Source organism: Pithys albifrons, chromosome 2 (genome assembly GCF_047495875.1).
Source record: "Pithys albifrons albifrons isolate INPA30051 chromosome 2, PitAlb_v1, whole genome shotgun sequence".
In the NCBI taxonomy this organism is placed as follows: Eukaryota; Metazoa; Chordata; class Aves; order Passeriformes; family Thamnophilidae; genus Pithys; species Pithys albifrons.
In genome coordinates, this window is record NC_092459.1 from 30,578,565 (window position 1) to 30,603,769 (window position 25,205).

At 37.6% G+C, this 25,205-nt stretch overlaps 1 protein-coding gene across 2 annotated transcripts in view; it reads right to left on the reverse strand.

Moving 5' to 3' along the window:
• Positions 1-25,205, reverse strand: part of IMPG1 (interphotoreceptor matrix proteoglycan 1) — a 59,333-nt gene that overhangs the window by 4,798 nt on the left and 29,330 nt on the right. For both annotated transcript variants that reach the window (XM_071548643.1, XM_071548642.1), the window contains 5 exons: positions 24,777-24,853; positions 23,477-24,011; positions 6,321-6,895; positions 5,331-5,550; positions 2,024-2,234 (listed from right to left, as the gene is read on the reverse strand). In XM_071548643.1, coding sequence (XP_071404744.1) covers positions 2,024-2,234; positions 5,331-5,550; positions 6,321-6,895; positions 23,477-24,011; positions 24,777-24,853 — 1,618 coding nt within the window. The remainder of the gene's footprint in view (positions 1-2,023; positions 2,235-5,330; positions 5,551-6,320; positions 6,896-23,476; positions 24,012-24,776; positions 24,854-25,205) is intronic.

Consider the following 25,205-nt stretch of genomic DNA (forward strand, 5'->3'; position numbering starts at 1 on the left):
CTGCAATTTGATATGGGCCTATTATTTCCACTAGAAGTAATTGTTAGGTGTCTGCATGAAAATAATGTGAAAGATAATACTCTTACATTCATGAGAGTGAGTGTTAAAAAGACATTGATACATTCTTTGTCAATCTACAGATTTTAGGGAAATCATGCATTTCAAACATCTCTGACAAATTTCTAACCCCACAGGTGAAATAGAAATAACATTTGAAGTTTAGCACCCGGAGTAGCTCAGGTGTGTTTTAAGGTAATGTCTGAACACATCTCTTTGAAGCCTATAGTCTGTTTCCTGGTGATTTCACTCTGAGCAGCAAGGTCTGATATAAAAATTTACTACAAATAGACAGGACGCCACTCCTTGTGATAGGACAAGAGGAAATGGCCTCAAGCTGCATGAGGGGAAGTTCAGGTTGGACAGCTGGAAAAATTTCTCCACTGTAAGGGTTGTCAAGCATTGGAATGAACTGTCCAGGGAAGTGGAGTCACCATTCCCACAAATGTTCAAGAAACAACTGGACGTGGCACTCAGTGGTATGGTTTAGTTGACACAGGGCTGTTCAGTCAAAGGTTGGACTTTATGATCTTGGAGGTCTTTTCCAACCTTAATGATTCTACTATTCTAAAAATAGCTCCCCTTTAAAGCAAGGGAGAAGATTGTCATAATTTATGTGAGAACACAGGGGTTCCAGTTAGTGGAAATCCTGGCATGGTGCTGAGTGAATTCACACACAAAACAAGGGCAAACAGTAAGCCATAATTTTCTCTGTGACTGTACAGGTTTGCACAGGCTGTCAGCCTGAGACTGGGGGTAAGTTTGTAACTTGCTATATAATTGTTTATTATTTTTAATACTTTTATAATTCCACATAACGGTCTGGTTATTACTGTACATCAAGTCAGGGCTTTTCTAGAAGGGAAAAGTGTTTTCCTTGCAGCATCAGTCTTGGAGGAGTAGGCTGTACCCCTTGGTACCTCAGTAAAGTTTGAAGAGGACCTTTCTAGCTCACAGGCTTATTTCTAGTACAAAATACTACAGCTGCACTGCTGTGACTCTCCAAGCCAGGAATTTGGCAGTAGCTGTTGTGAATTCAATGTAATCTGTTACTCTTTCTGTGATGCCCACTGAAGAAAATGGATTATGGCAGTATTGTTGCTACTGTGAAATTATGATTTGAATAATGTGCTCAGCGGTCTTATTTTTTGACGTTAATCCTAACTAAGCTAGAAGACCCATCATTAACCTAGTCAAGTCAATTTTAAGACAGAATAAACAAATGCATTCTGGTTTTTTGCTGATATACTTGGTTTGTCAGCTGTGTTCCTGTCAAGTATACAATTTCACATAATGCTCTAGATTGTCTAGTCTTAAAATGAGAAGAAACTTCATACTCTGAAAAGTGAATTAATGTGTTCAAGTACTGTGTAGCTCTCAATATTGACTTAAGATAATTTCATGTGAAAATCCTTACAGAAATATTTGCAGTTAGGAGGAGCTACTAATCTTCAAGTCTTTCCAAGAAACCCCTTAGGGCAGCCTCAGCCTTCATATGCTTTATTAGGTGGTCTGGAATCAGAGTAGAGTGGTTCCCCTAGGTGTATTTATATGAATACAGATTTCCTTTTTAATAAATCTTTGGAAAATGTAATAGCCAAACCATGAATGTGTTATTTCTTTTTTCCAGTATGTATTTGGAAATCTGAAAAGAATGCGTGGGTTTGTGTGTGTCATCTCGGTCAATGGTGGTGAATTTCTAATAAATTTCTAAAGCATCTCTAAAAAATAACTAGGTCATGGTGTTCTGTGTGTACTAACAGGCTGAAATGGACTTATCCATGGTGAGACTATTGAATACTTTAGAAAGGCATTGCAATGTAACTTAAAGCATCTGAATGTTGAGACTTTGGCTTGTTAGCCTAGTTTACGCTGTTGAAAAGGGCATACTTGGTATATATTTCATCATGCTATAGACGTTATCATGGACTGTTAAGAGAATTCATTTTGACCACCATCTTTTTACCTGCAGACAGCTCCTCTTCCCGGAACTAGCTCACATTTCCCACCATTGACACAAAGGTGCGGTTCCAGCTCACACAGGCTTCGGCAGGGCAGTCCATCTTGGCTGGCATAACCGGGCTTACAAAGGCAGTCAGCCTCTTTTGTCCACTCGTTCATTATGCACTCAGAAAATTTGTCACATGCCATGAATTTGCATGGGTCTGCCTGATCAGCTGTAAATGATGAGTAAATCATTAATTGAAACATTACTGCAAAGTAACTTGGCAGGCTTTTTTAGAGAAAACAATTCACATTTACTGGCCTTCCACTTGGGCATGTAAATAGGAGGCTGTAGTCTAGCATAAAAGGACACACATCCTTCTTCCTGTGGATGACACAGCAAGCATGCAAGCTTATGCTGACTTCTGCATTTATTTACCCCATCACTGTTAAGCTGTCATTTTATTTTCATCTCACTGACAAGGATTTTCACATTTGGATATTTTTATTCTGTTTTTACTGTAAGTGCTAGTTTTATACTCCTGGATGCTGTGCTACAGCCTTGCTTATGCGTGAGAAATAGTTTCAGCTGTAATGATCCTCCATACTTAGTTTAGGACATGATAGAGGGAGAGAATTAGGTTATTAAATATTGCACAGTGGTAAGATGCACAACCTAGAAATACTGTCATGCTCTAAAGAAAATATGTACTTGCAGGCCATGCTTGTTTGCATTGCATTAGTAATGCAATCTTACCTGGCCTTGCTTGTTTTATTTTGTTTTTTAAATGTTAGTAAGGGATGCCTCTGTGAGAGTAAGTGAAAAGGACCCTGCTGATGTTCACAGGCCTGAATGAGAGACAGCTTAAAGTCCTAACTCCAGCTGTCACACAAGTCTACTTTTCCTTTCCATTCTCTGCTTCTTACTAGAAATGAAAAAAAAAAACAAACCCTAAGAAAGAAAGAAACAAACAAAAAACCCTAGGAGTAATTTTAACTTGCCCTGATGGGGCGATGAAGAGGAGGGCTGCATGCACCAATATTGTCTTATGGAGCCTGTTTCCTGCATACTATGGGATAAAACTCTTAGAAGGCAAAAGATGAGAAGCAGACCAGAGGATACAAATTCTGTACTTGCCAGCAAACAGTTTCAGTAAGATTTGTGAATCCAGAAAGGGGAAAAAAAGATAATTGTAGAAAACTGGGAAAGGAGAACACAAAGAAGGAAGTGAGACCAGATATGCAGGTATGAGCTGGACTAAGTGGCTCTTTACAGTTACGTATTGTAGAAAGAAGACTTATACTGCATATTGCAGCTACTATCTGTAAGTACTAGCTGGGCCAAGAAATTTCTTCTGCAGCCACTTCATGCTCTGAATTAGATGCTCAGTAATACTAATTTCAGTGAAAAATGAGCATTGAATTCTTTATCGTAGTACTGGAAGTCTCAGACACACGCTGGGGTATGGTTCAGGGTAGAAATGAATTCATTAGAGCTGTTCACTTTTAACCCCTCCATAATTCTATGGCTAGTTCCTGTTTTGAATTTTAGACTAGTGAGTCTAAATGCAAAATTTCCCCTTGCTTTATACAGTTGATTCGATATGAACTTCACTTCTGGACTGTGTGTGGACATGTGAACTCAACAAGTAGAGCTTGGCATGAGCATTTTGCTGGGTTAGAAAGTCTTTTTTTTTTTTTTTTTGCACTAATGTTTCATTTTCCTTAATACATACCTGTCATGCTTTGTTATATGTTCTGTTTTCACTTTGTCTAGATTACAGAAATAATGTATGCAGGTATCTTTAAACGCCCTTCTTTATGGTATTATTCATGACCAATGTGGTTAGTGCTTTGTAGCTGCTGAATTGATCTATGTTTTGGACTGTCAACTTTCGGAGTTTCAGTGTGGTAGGACGTCCTTACCACTAGATGGCTCTTACTTTCACAATAGTAGGAATTTGCTTACATTACCACAATTTACTAAACAGGTTGGCAGTTGTTTATTTGTTTGTTTTCCGAAATGAAAACACAGTAGGGCTTTGAGACACCTGTATGGGAATATACTGGCTTTCTAGGCGCAGTTTCTTCTATTTTGACATTTTACTACTGCTTATAAACCTTGAATGAACAGCTCTCTCAGCAAACTCATTGTAACACTGTTTTCTCGAAATACCACATCAGTAAAGCAGCCAATATGGATGAATATGAAAGATTTAAAAATTTTTATGTCTTTGCATTTCAGCAATTTTCTCATTTTAGTTTTTATTTCATGAAAATCTACTACTAAAGCAGGGAACGTGTGGTATCCTAAAGTTTACTTTTCGTAATTAACTCAGTAAAATATTCATCAAAACATCAGTTTATCTTAGCATTATCTGAAGATTTGAAATATGTGATTTTGTTAACTTTCTTTATCACAAACCTACCTATGCTTTTAGTGGCCACATGGAGATATGTAAAATGAAAACTGCTTAGAAATTGTCTACATGAATTGTAAATGGACTTTTGTTCTGGAATTGTCAGAGATCTGTACATAAAAAGACAGCTTAACCAAAATGTCTAAAGGCATCTGCATGCTCAGATATTGGTATCATTATTCTCCAGGACAATGAAATTAAAATTCGGCCCTGAAATACTTACCAGAACCTGAAGACAGATTCAGGCTTCAGTTTTTAAAACACAAAATAGATTTTGAAAACATTAAGCTTCTGACATAACATAACAAAAGTGTTCAGTTGTGTTGTTACTGACTTTCTACTGCAGACTTATTTGAAAGGTATTAAGAGGGATTCTGAAATTACAAATCTATGGAGTGCTACATATAGTCATGCTCTGATTAGTGAATATTTGTAGAATCCAATTATTCATAGAAATTATCTTCTCCTGTCTTGAATTCTGTAGCCCTCTAAAAAAGTTTTAGTGATGCTCTAAACTATGGTTTGCTTAAAAGATTGCAATAACCATCAGAAATCTTGTTTACATACTCAGATGCAAGATTTGCATGTCACACCTGTGAATTACACGTCAGCATTTTTTACACCTGTCTTCATCCAGCCCTTGTTTTACAGGGTCACTATATTTGGCTCTGAAAAAGCAGTCGATGAACTTGCACAGACCAACAGCTCCACCCAGCTTTTCATTATAATATGAAAGTATATCTGCAGATAATTTGCAACATCTTAGTTTTTCTTATTAGTCCCAATCACTGGGGGACTATCACTAATATGGTTGTTTCCAAAAAAGTCATACTTCTGGAGCTGTAACAATCCAGAAAATATTATCTGCTTGGTTTTGACTCTGCATGTACATTAGTAATGCAATCTTACCTGGCTCAATATCCAAGGAATAGCTGTCAATCTCCAAATTGAGGTGCTGAGCTGCAGCATCACAGAAATCTTCCAAAACACAGTGTACTGCTTCTGTGATATTGTATGGCACTGTCCTGGCAAATTTCATTTTGCTGTTCACAATCACACTTCCATTCCTGAAGTTAAGTATTTCCAACTGCTTAAAACCTGTAAGGTTGGACTGAAGGTATGGAAGTAGCTGCAAAACAGAAATTTGCCTTTATTTTAACTTACTATCAGTGTTTACCGGCTATTTATTTCTCTTATAGTCACTCATCATTATCAAGTACACACATCCCACACTTGTTTCCCTGAATTTAATGCAGTTGTTAAACTCCATGAACAAGTTAACTTTTCTGTTTAGCACTATCTTCTTCTGGACTTCTGCATCTTTCTCAATAATAGATTGAGATGGATGGGCAGCAATTTCCCCTGTAATGAAATGCATAGCAGCTGGGGAGTTTATTCATCTGGAAGAGAAAAAAATTACCTCACTCAAAAGCCAGCTTTAATTATTTTCAAACCAGGCAGGTTAGGGCATAGCATAATAGGCATGTTACTGAGCTGACTGGCTGCACTATTGTACCCATAGAGAAAATCCATATCTAATCATAGTCCCCCTACTAAGCTATGATATATTTTTAAAGGTCTATTTTAAAATCCAGCAAGTAGACACAAGCCTTCGATGTAATCAGCACTGCTATACTGTTGATGTGAATCTAAGAAAAAGCCAAATAAATTACATGCCAGGCATATGTCTGGAGTTTTTTTAGCAAGTAAAAAGTTTTATCACTGACTTCATAAACTGTTATCTTCATACTGTGTGAGGTTTATGGGTCTTTTAAAAATGCAGCTTATCAGACTTATTGTAGTAGGGTCTGATATTGTTGAAGTACTGTGCAATTTAATGCATTCCTTTCAACTGTACCCAACACCCAACATGTGTTGTTCAAGTTGATTTTCACCCACCAATTGCATGAACTGTTGTTCTAGTGCTTTGTATTCTGTTGAACTCCTATTGAAGAGGTCATCAGAGAAGTGCATGTTGGTTACCCTCAGGCTGAAGAAAACCACTAGCTCTTTGCCTTTGCCTGCAGTTGTCATGGAGCTGGTAGTTACATACTTCAGCGTAGGAGCTGGGGTGGTTTCTGCAGGCTCTGCAGTTGTCAGCACTGAGATGTAACCGCTGCCGTGCTCCCCTTCATCCAGAGCTGCTGTGCTCAGCCCACCAATGTGATCCAACTCGGCAGCAATGTCTTGCACTCCCATTCCAGTGCCATCAGGAGAAATGGTCTTGGGTGTAGGTGCAGAGGAATCTGGTAATTCAAGGGACTGTTCGATGATCTCAGAGGGGCTGTAGGATGGGCTGGTTGCTGCAGGTAGTGGTGCTATTTGGTCTGATGACAGCATATCTGTAATAACACCTTCAGGCTGCATGGTGGAGAGATCACTTGAACCAATAAAGAAAGGTAATGTTTCGTGGGTGCTGGCTGCAACAAAAACATCATCGCCTGATGATTCTGGCTGTTCTAGGATCTTCACTGCTGCAGAAAAACAGGGTAAAACCAAATAGCTATGTTGAAAAGCAAGCATAAAAAGCACTGAGCATGGAAAAAAATGTACATAGTATTTCCACAGAAACATTTTTTAAACAAACTTTAACACTATCTAAGGATGAAAATGTTCCATCACCAAGGAAGGACTTACTGGAATAAAACACCTCATATGCATGTTTGAGTAATGAGATTTCTGGGGGTTCTGTGTTTACTAGGTAAGTATTTCCTGAGCCTCTAAAGCATATTCTTGTTCTGAAGGCACATAATCACACTGTCAGTGTATACTGTCTGAAAGAGTAGATTGCAGCTTTGAGCTGTCTGCTTGGATCACTTGAATGCCAGAGCCATTCTGTTCCCCTCTGCGAGACGTTAAAGCTATTACTTGCCAGTAATCATAAAATGTGGTTAGAAAAAATAGTACAGTCCCTTCAGATGCAAGCTGTGTTGATTTACCCAACAGCATCAGTGAAAACAAATTCAAACCTCAAGAAATCATCTGCTGCACCTGAAGCAGAACTTTTATGAGGTCCCCATCAGGGCTTGGCATTGATCTAGGATATGTGATAGCTGTAGCTGAAATCCAAATCTATAATGTCATGAATGCAACTCTTTGAATTTGGCTTGCAGCTATCTGGCCACAGTGACTTAACAGAAAATGATGGCCTCCAAGCAACTGACATCTACCCAAGTAGATTACTTTGTCCTTTTCCAGTGACATGCACTCTTCACATGGAACTTTTAGCAGTCCCCTGCAGGCAAAATCACTTGTCAGCTGTTAAGAAAGAAGTTCTTCTCCAATTGCTGAACTCTTCCATTCTCTACACACTAATTTTCTCCCAGTGGCCAATGAAAATAGGAAAGGAGAGCAAAATTTGCATCGGGAATATCCTTGACTGAAGAAGGTGACAACTATCCTGGCCATGGCAAAGGAGTTCTTGCCATGGATATTTGCACCTTTTTTTGTTTCTTTGCTTCTAAATGAATTCCCTAATATTTCATTAAAACCTTGAGATGCTTTTCTCTTGTTATATCCTCACGTTTCTTATGCAATCAAGGATACAAACAGATTAGAAAAGCAAAGCCTAGTGCTGATGTTCTCTGTTTACAAAGCTCTTGCTATTACTTGTTGTGCTGACAAGCAGCAAGAGTCACTTGTCAGTTAAGAAAACTCAGAACAGCCTTCTTTGCATTAGTGCTTGAGGTATTAATGCAGGATGATCTACTGATGGGATGAGCCTGCAGCTCCACAGAGCAACCTTCTCTCAGCATGAAGGCATACACTCGAGGGCATGATTGTGACAGCACTTTTTAGACAGATTAGATTTCAGAATGATAACTGTGATAGAAAGAATACTGAAATGACTTTGAAATTGCAGCAAGTTTGAAGCAGAATAACCATATATATATTGCGTATTTGACATATAGCTGTTCGTATATATATGTATATACACATATGGTCTATACATAGACTATAAAGGTCTTCAGGGCATCCTCTTATTACAAGCAAAGTAACTTACAAGGCCTTGAGGGCATACCAAGATGATCCTGTGCATGTATCACCTGTTTTCATAGGCTGCCAATTCTTATCCAGCTGAGAGAGACAGATGGTGATTGACCACAGAGGCTGTGTTAGTGTCTTGCAATGCGAAAACAAACAAGCTCACCCACCTAAAAGGCTGCTGAGCACTTCCTGTGGCTCAGCACTAGTCCTGAGCCCAGGGATAACTGACCTGTGCTGGTGGATACACTTTGATTAACTAGTGTCATGTTACTGCTGTGACTTGCCTACACAAATGACATGTTGAGTTCAACAGTAAAATGACTTGCAATTGGTTTTACCAAGCTTTTTATCTGTCTACATGAGACTTGGATAAAATTCAATCCTAAGAAATTAGAAACTATGGATGAAACAAAGACCGTGACATTTCACAGAATCATAGAATGTTTTGTGTTGGAAGGGACCTTAAAGATGTTTTAGTTTCAATGGGACACTTTCCCCCAATACACCAGCTTGCTCAAAACACCATCCAACCTGGTCTTGATCAGTTCCAGAGATGGAGCATCTACAGATTCTCTGGGCAACATCTTCCAGTGCCACCCTCACAATAAAGAATTTCTTCCTAGTATATAATATAAATCTAAACTCCTTCAGTTTAAGACATTCCCCCTTGTCCTATTACTACATGCCCTTGTAAAGGATCCCTCTCCAACTTTCTTGTAGGCCCCCTTTACACCCTGGAAGGCTGCTGTATGGTCTCCCTGGAGCCTTCTCTTCTCCAGGCTGAACAACCCCAACCCTCTCAGCCTGTCTGCATAGGAGAGCTGCTCCTGCCCTCCGAGTATCTCATGGCCCCCCTCTGGACTCATCCCTTCTTATATTGTGGAGCCCCAGAGCTGAATGCAGTGCTCCAGGTGGAGTGTCACAAGAGGAGAATTCAGAGGAGAATCATCTCCCTTGATCTGCTGGTCACTGAAGTGAGAAAAAACCCCAATTCTTTGCACTTAAAATGTTGGCTTTAAATATCACATCTATCTATCTATCTATCTATCTATCTATCTATCTATCTATCTATCTATCTATCTATCTATCTATCTATCTATCTATGTTTTCAGTTGAGATATAAGGAAGACTTTTTATGATGAGGATGATGAAATACTGGAACACATTGCCCAGAGAATTGGTAGATGCTGCATTCATGGAAACATTGAAGGTCAGGTTGTATGGGGCTCTGGGCAACCTGATTTGTCCCTGTTCATTGTAAAAAGGGATTGGACTAGATGTTCTTTAAAGGGCCCTTCCAACTGAAACTATTCTAGGATTCTACTATGTATATACATATATATATATATATATATATAATATATATATATAATTTTGCCATGGAACAAAAAGTACACTTACATTGTTCATCACAAAACAATTATTTGTAAAACTTCACCAGTTGGCCTTGTAGATGAGATTTTTACAGCAGGAGACAATTGTATTATGACTTCTCTAGAAATACAAGCTCTGAAGATTTAGACAATCTCAGCATATTTAATTTCAACATAAAGTTTGGTCTAAACACTATCATTCAGGTGTTGGGAACCCACAGAAGGCACAAAATAAGTTGCTGAATTCAGATATACCCCCTGAGTAACCATATTGAAGGTTAAACAATGTCAGGCAATTAAAAACTGATGTCAGCAATAAAAACTGCAATTCAAACTCTGAGCCAACATTTATTCTCCCACAAAGATGTTCACTGAGCTCTCCAGATATTTTTTGTATTACATGGACAAAGCATGACAGTATTGTACTGAGAGCTCTACATCTAAAATTAAACTGCCATTGACAAAGATGTGTAAATGCTAAATTAAGAGGCCATTTCCCAAGTCCATGCTATATTAAATCTTTGTAAAAGGAGGTTGGCATGCAGACATTTATTTCCTGCTGAGGGAGTAAAATACATAGGTTTGACTTATCAGAAAAAAAATCAACTGCAATTTCAACAATTTTATTTTAGGTCTCTAATTAGTTGGTCCTCATATTTTTTTTTTAATTAGGAAAACACTTCTAATTGACCATGAAAAAGGAGTTATTGTTTGGGAAAGGTCAAATTGTCATGAGACATTTTTCTAGTGGGTTTGCATCAGTAAGCAGGCCCAGAAGCTTGTATATTAAGAAGTCCTGGCATTTCCTTTCATTCATGAGCTTAATAAGCACTGGCATTTCCTACTGGCAGTAGACAAATTTTCCAAGTCCACTGACAGGTATTCTGTATAGGTTCTGTATATGAAAGTTATATTATCACAATATATGTGTATACATTTGTATACTGGCTGGCTGACAAAAATAACTAATGAAGGGAAAAGTGTTCAGTTAAGAGATCAATCCATAATGCACAGTAAGAATCACGTTATGTGCCGCTCTGCTGATATCAATGCCAGATGGATACAGCAAGTAGAGGCATTCAAATTTACATAATTTGTTGATATCTGAAATGTCACCAAATCCCTGGATGTAGGACTGTTGTGTACAGACAAAGTGCTGACTTTATGTTTAAGGCCTTTAATTTTTAACTGGGGCACAAGTAAGATGAGGATTAGGAAAATTAAGAGAAGAGGATCATTAACCTAATGTATCACAACAAGTGTCTTGCAGCACATAATTACTGATTACGTTTGTGTTTTTAATTGCAAAGGCAAGAAGAATTGCAAGCTAGAAGAACCAGAATGATTTAAGGCTGTCATTCTGTGTGTCTATATGAATTCTCTAGAAGCCAGGTTCAATGTCTGGTGAAACCAGTAGAACTCCTTCTCCACTGACTCCAGTGAGCCTTAGTTCACTGGGAGTAAACCCCATCTCTTCTTGATCTCCAGTCCTAAAAAAATCCTGTCTCTCTTAACCTTTTTTCCTTAGCACTCATGCTGAAACTTTTTGAGTAGTCTAACTTTTCACAGAACAGCCTGAGAGCTGCATCTCTGTGCAGCAGTACTGCTATGTAGTACTCTGTGTAACTCACAGGAGAAGCCTTCACTTTATTCTGAAAATGTTCATACCTCTTACCTGTCCTTCATTATCAATGTTCATGGCACCAAAGATGCAAATAAATTTCATTCTCACATGATGTTCCAAGAGGAGTATTTTCTATCCTAGTAAAATACTACTTGGTAATAATAATCTCTCATTATTCTCAGAACCATTCAGTTTGGACACTCTGAAAACTTAAAGGGTAACAAAATTTGCAAAGTTGAACCCCAAAAATCTAAAACACTACAGAATTCAGGACATTGACCAGCTCCATCTTTCTAATCTTGTCTATATTCATTATGAATTAATCTTTCCAGGGTGCTTCTTTAGCTGTGCTCCACACACTGGCATAAAAGCCAGTCTTTTACTTGGTACCAACTGGATGACTCTGTTTTACTGACCTTCCTGCTTAGCTGAGTAATTTGTCCAGGCCAACAGACTCTGTGCTTGATTTGGGATGTTTGCTCACGAAGTTATAACATGGCCCTCATCTCTCTTTGGGATCCTTACCTTGACTTTTTTTTTGGGGGGGTGGGGGTTGTGGGTGGGGGGTGAGTAGTATTGCTTAGTTCTGCAATGACTGAAAAAACACAAAGCAAAGAACTCTTCACTTGTTCCTCAAGGATGCATGAAGATTTAGAGCAAACCATTAAGAACAAAGGCAAGCCCTGGCTACTTTTACTGCTCTGCAACTTTTCCCTCACTGCAGGCAATTCTTACTGGGAGAAACAGAATGGTGCAGTTCTCAACAGTCTGACTGTCCATAAACTTTTCACTGATGCAAGTTAACTGGTCCTACTAAACTCACACAAAATTTTCAGTAGAGAGAAAGAACTCCCTGTATGGAATGTCTGCTGGTTAATATTTTGATTGATCCATCTCTCCTTGGGAAATGGAAGCTCCCTTAATCTTTACAAAGTCAGTCAGTAGCAAAAGGGAGTCACATCTGCCTTCAACAATTTCATGTTTGGTCACTGTACCTATAAGAGTCCTCTGAAATATTGATTTCTTGTGGTATTACAAATTCATTCTGTCTTTGATTAATATTTTAAGATGCATTGGCCATTGTATGGATGAAAAATAGTAATTCAGCTTGCCATTTGCTGTTTTATTAAGAACTTTAATTACAAGTTTTCTGAATAAGCCTATTTCTTTAAAGATTTGAAGTCACGCAATAAACATATTTAATATATTTTTTAAAATTTTTCAGTTTCAAGTTAGTAATTTAAGTACAACAAGTGGAAACACGATATACGATTAATTCACAGAATATTCTGAGTTGGAAAGAACTCATAAGAATGATCAAGTCTGACTCAAAAGTGAATGACCCCTACAGAGATCAAAGCCACAACCTTGGCATTATTATTACTGTTCTCTAGCCAACTGAGCTAATAGGGCAAGCTTACCTTATGGAACTGTGTCAAATTCATGTGCTGAGAGACTTGACTGTTAAACCCTAACAACTGTTTTTGGCATTCTCACTTTTGAGCAGTTTAGAGGATTAAGCATTTCAGAAACACAAAAGTAAACAATACAGGAAAAGCTGTTGTTTAAAATACCCACAAAGCTCTGACTAGCAGTGTTTGACTTCATTTTGCACTGAAACTATGCAAGGGAAGTGTCTCTGGAAAAGAGACCGGAGAGCAATCTGTTAAATCCAAGTCTGAACCATTGTCTCACTGCAATCTCTCCACTGACTTCGACAGATGCTGCACCTCATTATGGTGACTGTTCTACTTAGCCCTAAGTTGACTCTGAAAAGATGCAGAAACATCTATTTGCCTCAGCACTCTTCTGACTACAGTAGAAGAAAAGTCACCAATTCCATATTAATTGCTTCTGACAGTTAACACTACTCACACTTGCAACAAAAAGATTATAAAGTTGGATGTTGAGACAGTATTTCTGTGTTTTATAATACTATACAGACAGGTGAGGTGTATAATCAGCTACCTTGTATGGGCAGTAGATCAGTGGTAGGTTATTTCCATAGTCACTTTTACCATTTAGAGAACCTTTACCTAATCTGCTACTGAGAGATAAAATGACATACTAGTGCTCAGCACTTTACACGTCAGTTTTCTGAGTAAAATCCTTGCCAAAATCCAATTTGACCAAGATTAAAATGCTCTTGTGAAGTAAGGGGATTACTGAGTACCTTTGCAATGAAAACATGTTAAAAATGCCATTATTTATAATGTTATTTATTGTAAGCCATTTTGAAGTTCTGCACTATTTCATACCATAGTAAAATCCTATTAAAATATATCTTAAACAAGCAAGTTACCATGTTAATCTTGGAAGCCTGGACTTGATTGGTATTTATATCAAGGAATTAAACAGAGAAAACAAAACTGAGTAGCACTGAATTTGCATATAATACACATCTACAAAGGAATAGAAACAAAGCTGAATAAAAAAACCTCTCACTTAAAACCATAGCTTCAGGAGGATTAACAGATCTTATTCCCATTGTTGAACATTCTCAAGTAAATTTAAAAAATCTCTTCCACAAATTTAAAATAATGAGATCTATGTGAAAACAGTCTAGGCCTTTCCAAACACCTGGAAACATAAAGAAACACTCATCTAAATGCCATGATAATGATCTTGGAGCGCTCCAAATGGGGAACCTGGAATACTATTTTTGATTTATTTTATTTTAGAATGCTTGGAGGCAAAGTCTGACAGGTTATAATACTTATCCTTCAGAGCTGAAATTACTCTCCAAATTCCTGCCCAATTTCTCTATTTTTCTCAACTGTGTAATAGGAAAAAAACAGAGCAAATTTTTGTAGATGATGGGACCATCAGACAGTTTTGTGGTATTAAAGTTTATTAGTTTGCAAAATGGTAAAAACGAAATAGAAGTCACGTAATATAAATTCAAGTAATGTGTTGACCAAGGACCTAAAAAAGAAAAGACAGGCATAAAATTAGAAAGTTAAAACTGGTGACTATCTTAAAATCTCATTATCAGAGGAGCACTTTAGAACTTGCTAAGAAAAATGAAAACACTGAATGCACATTCCCCGCCACCCCCCCCCCCCCCAAATATATTGTCACTTGTATGTGAGAACAATTCATGGAATGAAAGTCATAGAATGAATAGTATTTTGTTCTAAATAGTGCCTTGGATGTAAGTGGTCTGATTTTTCTCATAGTTTTGAAATGGAACAAATGACTCTGTGAGAGAGAGATGGAATATATTTAACTGGGGAAATCCTGCTGGTTTTATTCAGTGTTGCATTGTAAGAATATATTTCAATTTTAGTGATATTGAAAATTACTTTGGGCCAGATGCCATAGCTCTGACTTGGCTTGTTAAATGCACCCATCATGCTTGGATTCTGCATCTCAGCAGCTCATACTATCCAGAGACTGTTGCCAGGGAGCAGGAAGTTTGAATGTTAAAACCAGCAATAACCACACAGTATGGTAAAATGGATCCATACAGCCATTAGCTGTATGTTTGCTTTGAAAGTCCTTAAGAGACCTTCATATAACACTGAGGGGCAGAAATCTTATGAAATATGGTTGTTTTTTAAAAAATGACATTGAAATATATATTTGGGATTGTTCTCACATAAAATGTTTCAATTAAGGTACATGAGTTTCATTTAACTTTTTAAAGTGTTGTTGAGTAACAGTGATAATAAGATGAAACTGTTACTGTAACAAATAGTAACTGCTTATAGAACTTACAGATATATTGAGAAACTAAAATGAGGAAAAAATAAATAGCTGTCCATCAAATATCCTCCTCCCTCCACATGAGAGAACTATTAAGTATTACTAGCATTAACCTTCTTACAATAATTTAAAAAGGACTTGTCAATAAGAGGGAAGAAAACTGGAATGTGGGAAGAAAAAAAAACATTATTTTTTGTAAGTACAGCTGATGCTGAGTGTATTCTCTTTGCCCTGCCATGTGCAGTTGTCTGTCCTGGTGCTTCCAGGCATGCGTTCTCCTCAAGCCACACTATTTTTTTTCTTTATTGAAGCTCTGCAGTATCATGTAGACATACTGTGAAGTTCTTAAATAATTATTTAGCATAATTTTGATTTTTATTGTTTCACTTTAGAGTGTCAGTGCCTGATTCTAACATGGGGAATAAGATACTGGGATAGATATAGATACACAATAGGGATAAGAATGAAACTTTGGGCTTATCTAGTTCTTATCTAATGATCTAAGTCAAACTTCGCCAAGGCTTCAGCCACTGCTTCAGGCTACATATTCATTTCAGTCCTTTCCCCTAAATGTATTACTGCTGCAGTATTTTTCCAACTCCATTTCTTATCTCTAGACAAAGAAATCAAAACAATGGCAAGTTTTATTGGAGGATAAAGCTTCGGAACTGAAATCGTCAGGTATGAAGATGACATTAAGGAATAATCTTGTTTTCTCAGTCAACCCCTGGCAGGTTTTCCTATGCCAACAATACCCCCTCTCACTCTGCTTGAAAGCCCATTATTCCAAACTGCATGGCAATACAGATGGTTGTAAAGGCATGTTTGATTGTATATAAAATTTTGGCTCTGATATCGGCACCACTATTCTACCAGTACTGTATTCTACAATAATTTAATTTTTAAAAGTTTACAGACTGTGGAAGAATGAAAGAGAAACCTAAACTTGTAAATGCAGTGAAATGAACAAGAAATGAAATCTTTTGCGTCCAGTCTTGGTTTAATAATGTTCTTACTGATGCATGTAATGATCTCCCACTTTACAGAATGAAAGAAACTTCTGCCTCCTTTCAATTTACACCTAGACATCAGTATATGAGATTTTGTTTAGTAATTTCTATAAAGTTGCATTAAGAAAGAAATGTTAAGAACTTACAGGAAAAAAAATGCATGTTATCTTCAACCAGAAGTCAGATTTTTTTGGTTTGTTTTGTTTGGTTTAGGTGCAATGTGCAAATACATGACACTCCAGGCAGAAATTTACATTCTAGATACAAATCCATTAAATTAAGTATAAACATTATTGCAAGTATACCTCTGTTTAAGATTGTTATGTATATTTGTTTGTTACTTTTAAATACTGTGGGATCTTTCAAACTGACTAACAAGCAAATTAGGCATCAGTGCGATCTATGTGAGGCATCTTAGGATGGCTGAGAAAATCAAAGTTGAAAGGCCAAGCCCTCTCTGTAGGCAAAGATACAAAATTGCATCCAGATATGGAGCAGATGATGAAGCTGAGGTGATTGAGAGCACCCAAGTTACAACTTGGCTATGATAGTCCAATGCAGGTTGCACCAGATTTCTCTAATGAGTTTTGGATTATTAAAAATTACAAGCTGAGGTCAAATGGATTTTCTTATGCTGAAAGGATACTGAATCCTCCAAAGAGAAGACTGTAATAATTTTAGAAAATGGAAGATTTAATATGATTTGATCTTCACACATTATTTTTCAAATAATTAGCTAGACCAGGGATTTTTATTGAGCGAGGGCATGTTAATGTCAGCAGTGGCACTTTACCTGATATTTGTTCCAACTGCACTTCATGGCACATAAACTTCACTAGTTTCATTAATTTGAGACTTGGCAAAGGTTAACCTTACACTTCCATCCCAAAAGTCTGTATTATTTGATTTTTTATTATTATTTTTTTTTAATTTTATCACTGCATAGGTCAGATGCTTTAAAATAATTTTATTCAGGACATTAATATATTAAAGTTATTTGTGATACTGGCTCTTCAAATTCTGAACTCATTTCTGCCTTTTTATATTCTCTTTAGGAGATAAGAATTACTGTGATTATGTCTAAAGACTGTAAACTGCCTCAAAAACGTTTTTATCCCTTCATTTCTAAAGAAAACTAATTTTCTGGAACAAAGTGGAATTAGACCACATGTAGCAACACCTATATGTCCCTCCTGGAGGGAGGGCTCCTTCATTAACAGTAACAAAGATGAAGAAAAATTATCATGGGTTGTAAGCTTATTAAGTTTTCAATGGTATCATATGGCAAGTCCTCCTTCCTTCCTCTCCTCTGAGTCTCTCTAAGCCTTTATGGCTGCTCCTGCCTTCCTGGGCTGCAGGCAAAGAACTCCCTCAGTTGTCAGCTTTAAGTTTTGTCTCTGCACACAGACAGAAAGGTTTGGTTTTAATACAAGATATGAGACTGAAATGCATGAAAGTCTGTATTACACATGTTACATCTCGCTCATATGGCAACAATGGGATAACTGCACACCTGTGTCTGAGGAAAAGACTTAAAAGTATGAGTGAAGAAGGGGCAGAGCACTGAGTTATATCTTCCTGCTGTCTATTTAGGTACAGAAGGAGATGTTACATTTTTTTCATTGTACATTTGGCTCAGAAGATTGGCATCTGGATAAGCAAATTTCTTAGCAAAATATAAATTATTTTCTGTACTTCACACAGTCATTTCAATGAGTCATTGGAATTATGAATTGCATATAAAGAACTTATCACTTGTTCTGGTTAAGGTGCATTTATATTGTGTATTTGGGGGTCATGAATAAGAAATGATATTTAAAGGAAGCAAAGCTTAAACCTTAAAGTAAAACTGAACTGAAGCAGTTTGATAGCTTAATAATTTAAACAAGTCATGTGTTAAATTGGAAAAATAGATAGTGCTCTCTTTATCTCATACCTTTTCCCTAGGATTAGTCATTTCATTTCAGCATTTTTAATAAAGTTTTGAAGACATGATGTAGATTTTGTTCTATTCAAATTGTTCCTGCTGTTCCCAGCACGGAGCTAGCTAGGCAGCAAGCTATCATTAAATTTTGACCAAATGCTAGTAACTCATTCTAATATGTTTAGGTTTCCCCAGGATACTGGTAGTACTCTGAGTGTGCAATTGTAACTTCTCAAAAAAGTGAACATATTTTGAACTTCTCCTTAAATGTGACGTAACCTAATAAGGGTCTGCTGAAACTCTTGCACACTCAGCCTCATCTTCAGTTCACAGACAGCTTTCAGACTAATCAATATTGTATACAGTGCTTGAGAAAATGACATAGCTACACCTACCTGTTCAATTCTCCAAACATCAAACAACTGACACCTTCACAAAATTCACTCTGAATATTGAAGCAGCAAACGACAAGTGAAAGAGCACAAAGAGAAGCTGATGGGGGATAACATCAAGAAAATCCTGTCAGTTTATGGTCAAAGAAAACATAACAAAAACAGAAAAACATGCAAGGAAAAGGGAGAGTTCTTACCCTCTATAACCATCGATGTGAAAAAAATGATGAACATTCTTGACACAAAGAACGGGTGAAATCCAATCCCGGGAACATCCAGAGAGGTTCTTTGAAGAAGCAGTGGGGTTTTCTTTTCTGTGACAATGCTGGTTATGCCAAATAGAAAGTTATGCTAAGCAAAGACAGTGCTTATGCAGCTGAGGATGAACCAGAGGCAGAAAGAATACTCAAACATGCAGAAAAATGAATTTTTCCAAAGATTACTTGGAAATGGTGAGTGAAGAGTGCAACACTGAATTAACTGTTGTGTAAGAGGAAAATATTAAAGGGGACTACTCACAACAAGTTTGTGTGAACATGAGAGAAATTATGGCAATTAATGAGGCTTTTACCAGTTACACATACAGAGATGTGACCATCATCTACTCCTCATCAGTGTTAATTTTTCTCATGGAAAAACCCTCTGTGATATACCTTGCAGAGTCTTCATCTCTCAGAGCCTTTCTTGAGAGCTTAAGGATGACCCAGGCTGGGGAGAGTGAGATGCAGTATAGCTGAACAGCTGAAGGATTTTGCTGCTAGCTCTATTTAGTCCTGTGCTTCTGAAATAACTACTCCCAAAAAAATGCTTCCTCCATGATGGTCACAATGATTTTGGGATAACCTTTTACCTGGATCCTACAATTCATTAGTAGTTATAACAAATACAAATTAAATTTATACTTTCTGTACTGCTGAAATTGTTTTGGGTTTTGAAATACCGATCTGCCCAACACATAACACAAGTGGCTTCCCTTCTGAATTGCCATAATACTGCAAAGACTGCAAAGAGATGGAGAAATTTAACCATACAGAAGATATATTAATGAGCTTTGACGCCAGAGAAGGAAAAATTATCAAGAAGAAATAGGAATACTAGATAACAGTGAACAGGTATCAACTCTGACAGTAGGAAAAAAAGAGGGTTTTTTGCACTAGTTGTAAAAGAAATAGCTGAGATTTTAAAGGTGCTAGAGCAAAGAAAAACCTTTTGAAAAGTCAAATGTTTAAACCACAATATCTGATACTGGCATTTCAGAACTTTTCAATAAAATGTCTGGAAATGTGTGTCATGGTTTTCTTTTAATTCTATTGTGAAATCTCAGAACAGGAAGCTTATTCTACAGACAGTTTGGCATCTTCCTAGTAGTTCTGGGCTACTTCACAGGGTGGAGCGACTGCCATGACTGCATGGCTGTGTTATCCTCACTGACCTCCTCTCTACTGCCCATGGATAACATTACTGAGCAGAATGAGCACAGTACGGTCTGCAAGAAGCCTCACACATCCTCCTGGCTTATTCTTCCCACTGCATGCCCAAGACTGAAAAATCCCATCCTGCACGGCTTAAAAGGACACCTCTTGTTAGTTTGACTCGTCTTCCCTCACCTGCTTTTTCTCTCCTTTCTCTAGATGTTGTATGCAGAACTTTGTGTATATTTGTGTCTGTGAGGCTGAGTCTGATTATCTTTTTGGGAGCTGTGAAATAATTTCTGTTTATTGCTTTTCTTTGTACATCAGGTAGGCACATTTAAAGTAGTTGGTGTAGGTTGTAGTCATTCAATATTCAGAAGTCTGTAGTAATGTCCAACTGCACATATGTGATAACCATTGCAGTAAAGTCCATCCACGAAAAAAGAGCTGATACCTAAAAGAACCTCAGAATATGTTATTTTGATAGCCAGCTCTTCCTTTCATGGTGAAGAAGAGTGAATTTAAAGTTTTAGGCATGTGATGAAGAAAATTTGCTCCATCTTCTGGACAGTGGAGTCAGGAAGGGGTTGGAAATTAATGCAGTAGAAGTTCAGGCAACTGTTTAGACCATAAACCTCCATTCAGACTCGTACAACATTGTCAGAGTATTTCCTGCCATTTCACACCACTTTAAAAGTTTGTTGTTTTTTTTTAAATATTAATCAGAATTGCAGCTATGAGATGCAACCAGAAATAAAGTATGAAAAATTCTGTACCTGGCAAATTCTGCTTGACAAATTAAAATTAATAGCAACAACACTGTTGACTTTAATAAAACCTGAATTTTCATATCAAATTCTATGAGTTCCTATGAAATATGGAATATATAGGGAAACAAAAGAATACATGAAATGCTGTACACAGGACTGCCAGAATAGAAAAAAGCTTTAAAAAAGAGAAAATTTTTAAAGAGTATGCATTTTGAAACTTCAACAGATAGATTTCAACCAGTCTCCTGACAGTTAAGCATACAGTATATTTTGTCTACTATAAGCTTTTCAGAAAACATAATAACTACAGCTTTGAGTCGTTGCTAACACAGCATTCCCTTCTCTTTAGACAGGGGACAATTATTTTCCCACTGCTACTCAGCTGCAGAAGTAATGGTGGAATTCTTATACTCTAGTGCTTGTTTTAGACATAACTTGTGTTCAGTGAGAAGTAACATGACAGGATGTCTTATTCTGGGGATCTTCTCTTTTGCAGCTCTTGACAGTTCTGTTTTGCAGATTAACAGGTTCCAAACCAAATATGCAACAGGCAATTTCTTAAAATAGAGTTTAAATGGTCAGTACAGGTGAGTCAAAGACCCTCTGCTTTGTCTCTTCAGTCATTTGGAGCTGATAGGCCACAAGGTTTTTCAGTTATTTAGCAAATTGGGAAATAGGCATGTGGCTTTATGTGTTTTTATGACATCAAGTCCCTAACGCAGTGAGTGAATAGAATAAAAAATGCATGACTTTCTTTCCCCTGCAAATGTAACACTTTTCCACAGTTATAATGAATTCTATCTTGATATATTCTATGCTTTTATCAGTAGCACTGTAAGACTTCTCAGCATGAATTGGAAAATAGTTGCATTTAATGCTTTTCATCATAAATTTTATTTTCAAGAACACTTGGCAACTGATTCTTATGTGATTTCCTAATCTTTAAGCCACTCTGCTAATCTTTAATTATTTGCTTTTTTCTCACATCATAATTGTGTGAAAAAGGCAAAACTATTGAATGGGAAGTTCTTGATGCATAAACTACCACGCAACATGACCATGGAATATGCTATGCTCTTCCAAGTCCAGAGCTGATTACTGTATATTCCCAAGTGGCAGATTTTACATCCTTTGTTCTCTAAAAGGTGATCTTGTTATTTGCTGGATCCAGACAAACAATACTGTAGACAATATGGTGTCTGGGCATCCCCCACTCTCACACTTGTGCTGTGTGGGTTCATTGTAAAGGTTGCTATCAACATGAAGTGGGGTGCTCCCAATCAGCTATGCAAACAGTGCTGGCCCTACAGGATGTGGCTGGGCAGCAGGGATGAAGATCTCTTCTTGCTGTATCTGGGCATGCTGGATCAGGAAGAATAAGCTCAAAGTGGGAAGAGTTTATTATGTTCACCTCAAGAGACTTCTGGAGTCCAGGGAGGGACATGAAAGACCAAGGATTGGTCAAGGACAGAGCTGGTTGAACAGGAACAGAGTAGAGCCTCCTATAGAACAGGGAGCTTCCCTGCAGCATTGAGCATGGCATTTTCAGGGATCCAGAAATATTGTGCTGTGTGAGCTAACGCCTGTTGTGGGATTTTTGCTCTGAATTTGTCTTTTGTGTTTCTCTGCAGATGTTTTTAGTATTCCTTACAGTCTATGTGGGGACATCAGAGAGCCCTGCTGACTTCTATGAAGTGCTTACCTGCCCTCTGCTTTTCTGTTGAGAGGGTCAGTCAAAAATCTGAGACAAAGAACATATGAATATTCATCTAAGAACTAATTCCCCCCAGGTGTCTATAGTGACTTCTTGCATCTTAGACAGCTGGCATAGGTTTTAAGTGTAAGGAAAATTTAAACTTACTGACCTAATGCTGTGATGGTAAAGCCAGGTCAGGGAGCAGGAAAGGAGATGAAGCAGTCAAGAGCTGGGACAGATGGCTCCTGCTCTTTTGCCCGTTGAGGCTGCTTCCCCACACAAATCCATTACCTGCACACCATAGGTCTCCACAGTGTCTAGTATGGCTTTCTGAGCTGCTGGTGGAGGTGATGGAAGCAGTAGCCTTACTTTGCTGTTCTAGGGAAAAATCTGGTTTGCTTTGCCCTAAGAGTGACCCTACTATCTTTACCTGAAGCTTTTTTTATCTGCAGTGTCAGCTGTGGGAAACATGTCTATCACGTATTTTTCTTTTTTAAGGCTACATTAAACAGACTTTTCTCCACATATGCATGTATGTACTTTTTTGATTTATTAAGCATTTTTTCTCATATAACTTGGTGCCTCTAAAGAACTCTGCTGTTTGGATAAAACTGAATAAACAAACACAGAAACCAGAAACTTTTAAAAGCTTTTCACATTCATCAGACCTGTAGATATGTAAACTTTTCTGAGCTATGGCACTCTTTGGTTTGAGTAAGTTATTTCATGATACTCTTGTTCCTATCATCCATGACTGACTGTAGAGCCCAAAGTAGTTTACTTTCCATGTTTTAACTACCAAGGTTTTATATTAGCCTGGGATATCCTTTTTTTGTTTGTGACTTGTCTTTTTGCTCTGTCTTACTGAAATCTTATCCTAATACTCTGTACTTAGTACTTAGTATGCCTTTTCCTTGGACATTTGTTGTTGGGTTAGGCTGTTTGGTTTTTTTTTTCCCTGGTATTGACAACCTTCAAGTGAGCTACATTAGGATTTTCCTGAAGTGGACATCAGAAATGTAAATTTTTCACCTTTGATGGTCCAGAAAAATTTCCTATCACAACAGAAAGGAATACTTACTGTACTGATACATGACTGTATGTGTCATAACAACTGCATCTCTCCTACATTCTCTTACAAAAATCTTTTGTGTCTTACCTTGTCCAACGGGAATGTCTTGGTCAGCTTCCTGGAAAGGTGGTTCTAATATATCACTCGGTTCTGTCTTCTCCTCAGCTTCACTATCCTCATCTCCGGCTTGCAGACTAGGTGTGCTAAAGCTTCCTGTGGTATAAATTGACACTGTGGTAGCCTGTTCCGCTGGAGACTCATAGCCATCGGTGATTAAGTCATTGCTAGCAGAATCATCTGCTGGAGGAGGCAAATAGGAATCCTCTGATTTTGGAGGACTGCTGGTGCTACCCAAAGCACTGAAAGGCACTGTGAAACTTTGGTAGTCAGTAGCGGTAATGTGTGTGTATGAAGGAGATCTGTCATGAAATGGTTCTCTGGAGGGTTTGGTAGGGAACTCAGGTTCAGATGTAATAAAATTATTAAATTCTTCAGGGATGCTGATCTCTTCACTTAGGGCAGGGCTTCCAGTTGTAAATGCATCAACCAAGATGTCTCCTGTTTGGTCCACTGTGGCTGGGCTGGGGTAACCTAGAGGGAGTTCCACGCTCATGGATTCCTCCTGAAAAAGTTTTAAAAAAGAAACTTTCCTTATTATGTTTGGTTTATTCCTAAAAAAGGCAATAATCTTTAGCCACATGAGCTTGCAAACAGCTAAGTCAACAGAATCATACAATGGTTTGTGTTGAAAGGGACCTTAAAGACTATCTAGCTCCAACCCCGCCGCCAAGGACAGGGACACCTTCCATTAGTCCATGTTCAATGCCACATCTAACCCGGCCTTTAACACTGCCTGGAACAGGGCATCCACAGCTTCTATGGGCATATATCTTCCATATATCTAAGCTAAATTTCCCATTTTTCAGTTTGAACCCGCTACTCCTACAGTTCCTGATGAAGAGTCCCTCTCTGGCTTCCTTGTAGTCCCCTTTCAGACCCTAGAGGCTGCTATGAAGTCATGGGATGTATAAAATGTTTGTCATGTGCATGTGAGCTTAATCACATTGCCTGGAATTTTAAAAATGGTCAAAGAAAAATGGCCTTTGCTATCCCTGCCTGTTGCTCTGTACTACTGAACTGGGAAGACATTGCTTCCTTTGTAATTAAAACGTGAAAAGGTAATCAAGGAGTAATATTCACATGTAAAAGTTCTAAACACTACCTCTGGTGCAATATAACAACACAGCATTCATTCTTACAGCATATACAAGAGGCAGACGTTATTTTAGCATAAGAAACATTTTTGTATATTTATGTCCATCTTATCACTGTTTAATTTTATTTCCCATGGAGAAATGAATAAATATGACTACCAGTATTAACCTACCAAATCAGGGCCTGCCAGAGGAATAGTAACCATGCCTTGGATATCATTATCAAAATCAGTAGGTGGTATAATAGATTCTGAAAAAAAAAAATCAAAAATATTAGAGAGAGAGTGCACAGTATTACATCACTGACACAGTGCAAACTGTTCAAAATATATAAACTCAGTAAAAAACAATACTAAATTGTTCTCCATCTAAAAATGACTTTTTAAAATCCATGTTAAGAAGAAAGAGGCATCAATGTCCATTCAAACTGCCAATTATGAGGAAAACCAGAAGTTTATATGCAGTGTTCTTTGTACGCTTTATTTAGCATAAATGCAGTAGGTCTGCAGAGAGCTGAACCATGGAGAAATGCTTAGAATCAGATGAAGGATGAACCTCTCAGTTAAATCTTCATGGACTATGATGACTCATTGTATTGTGTT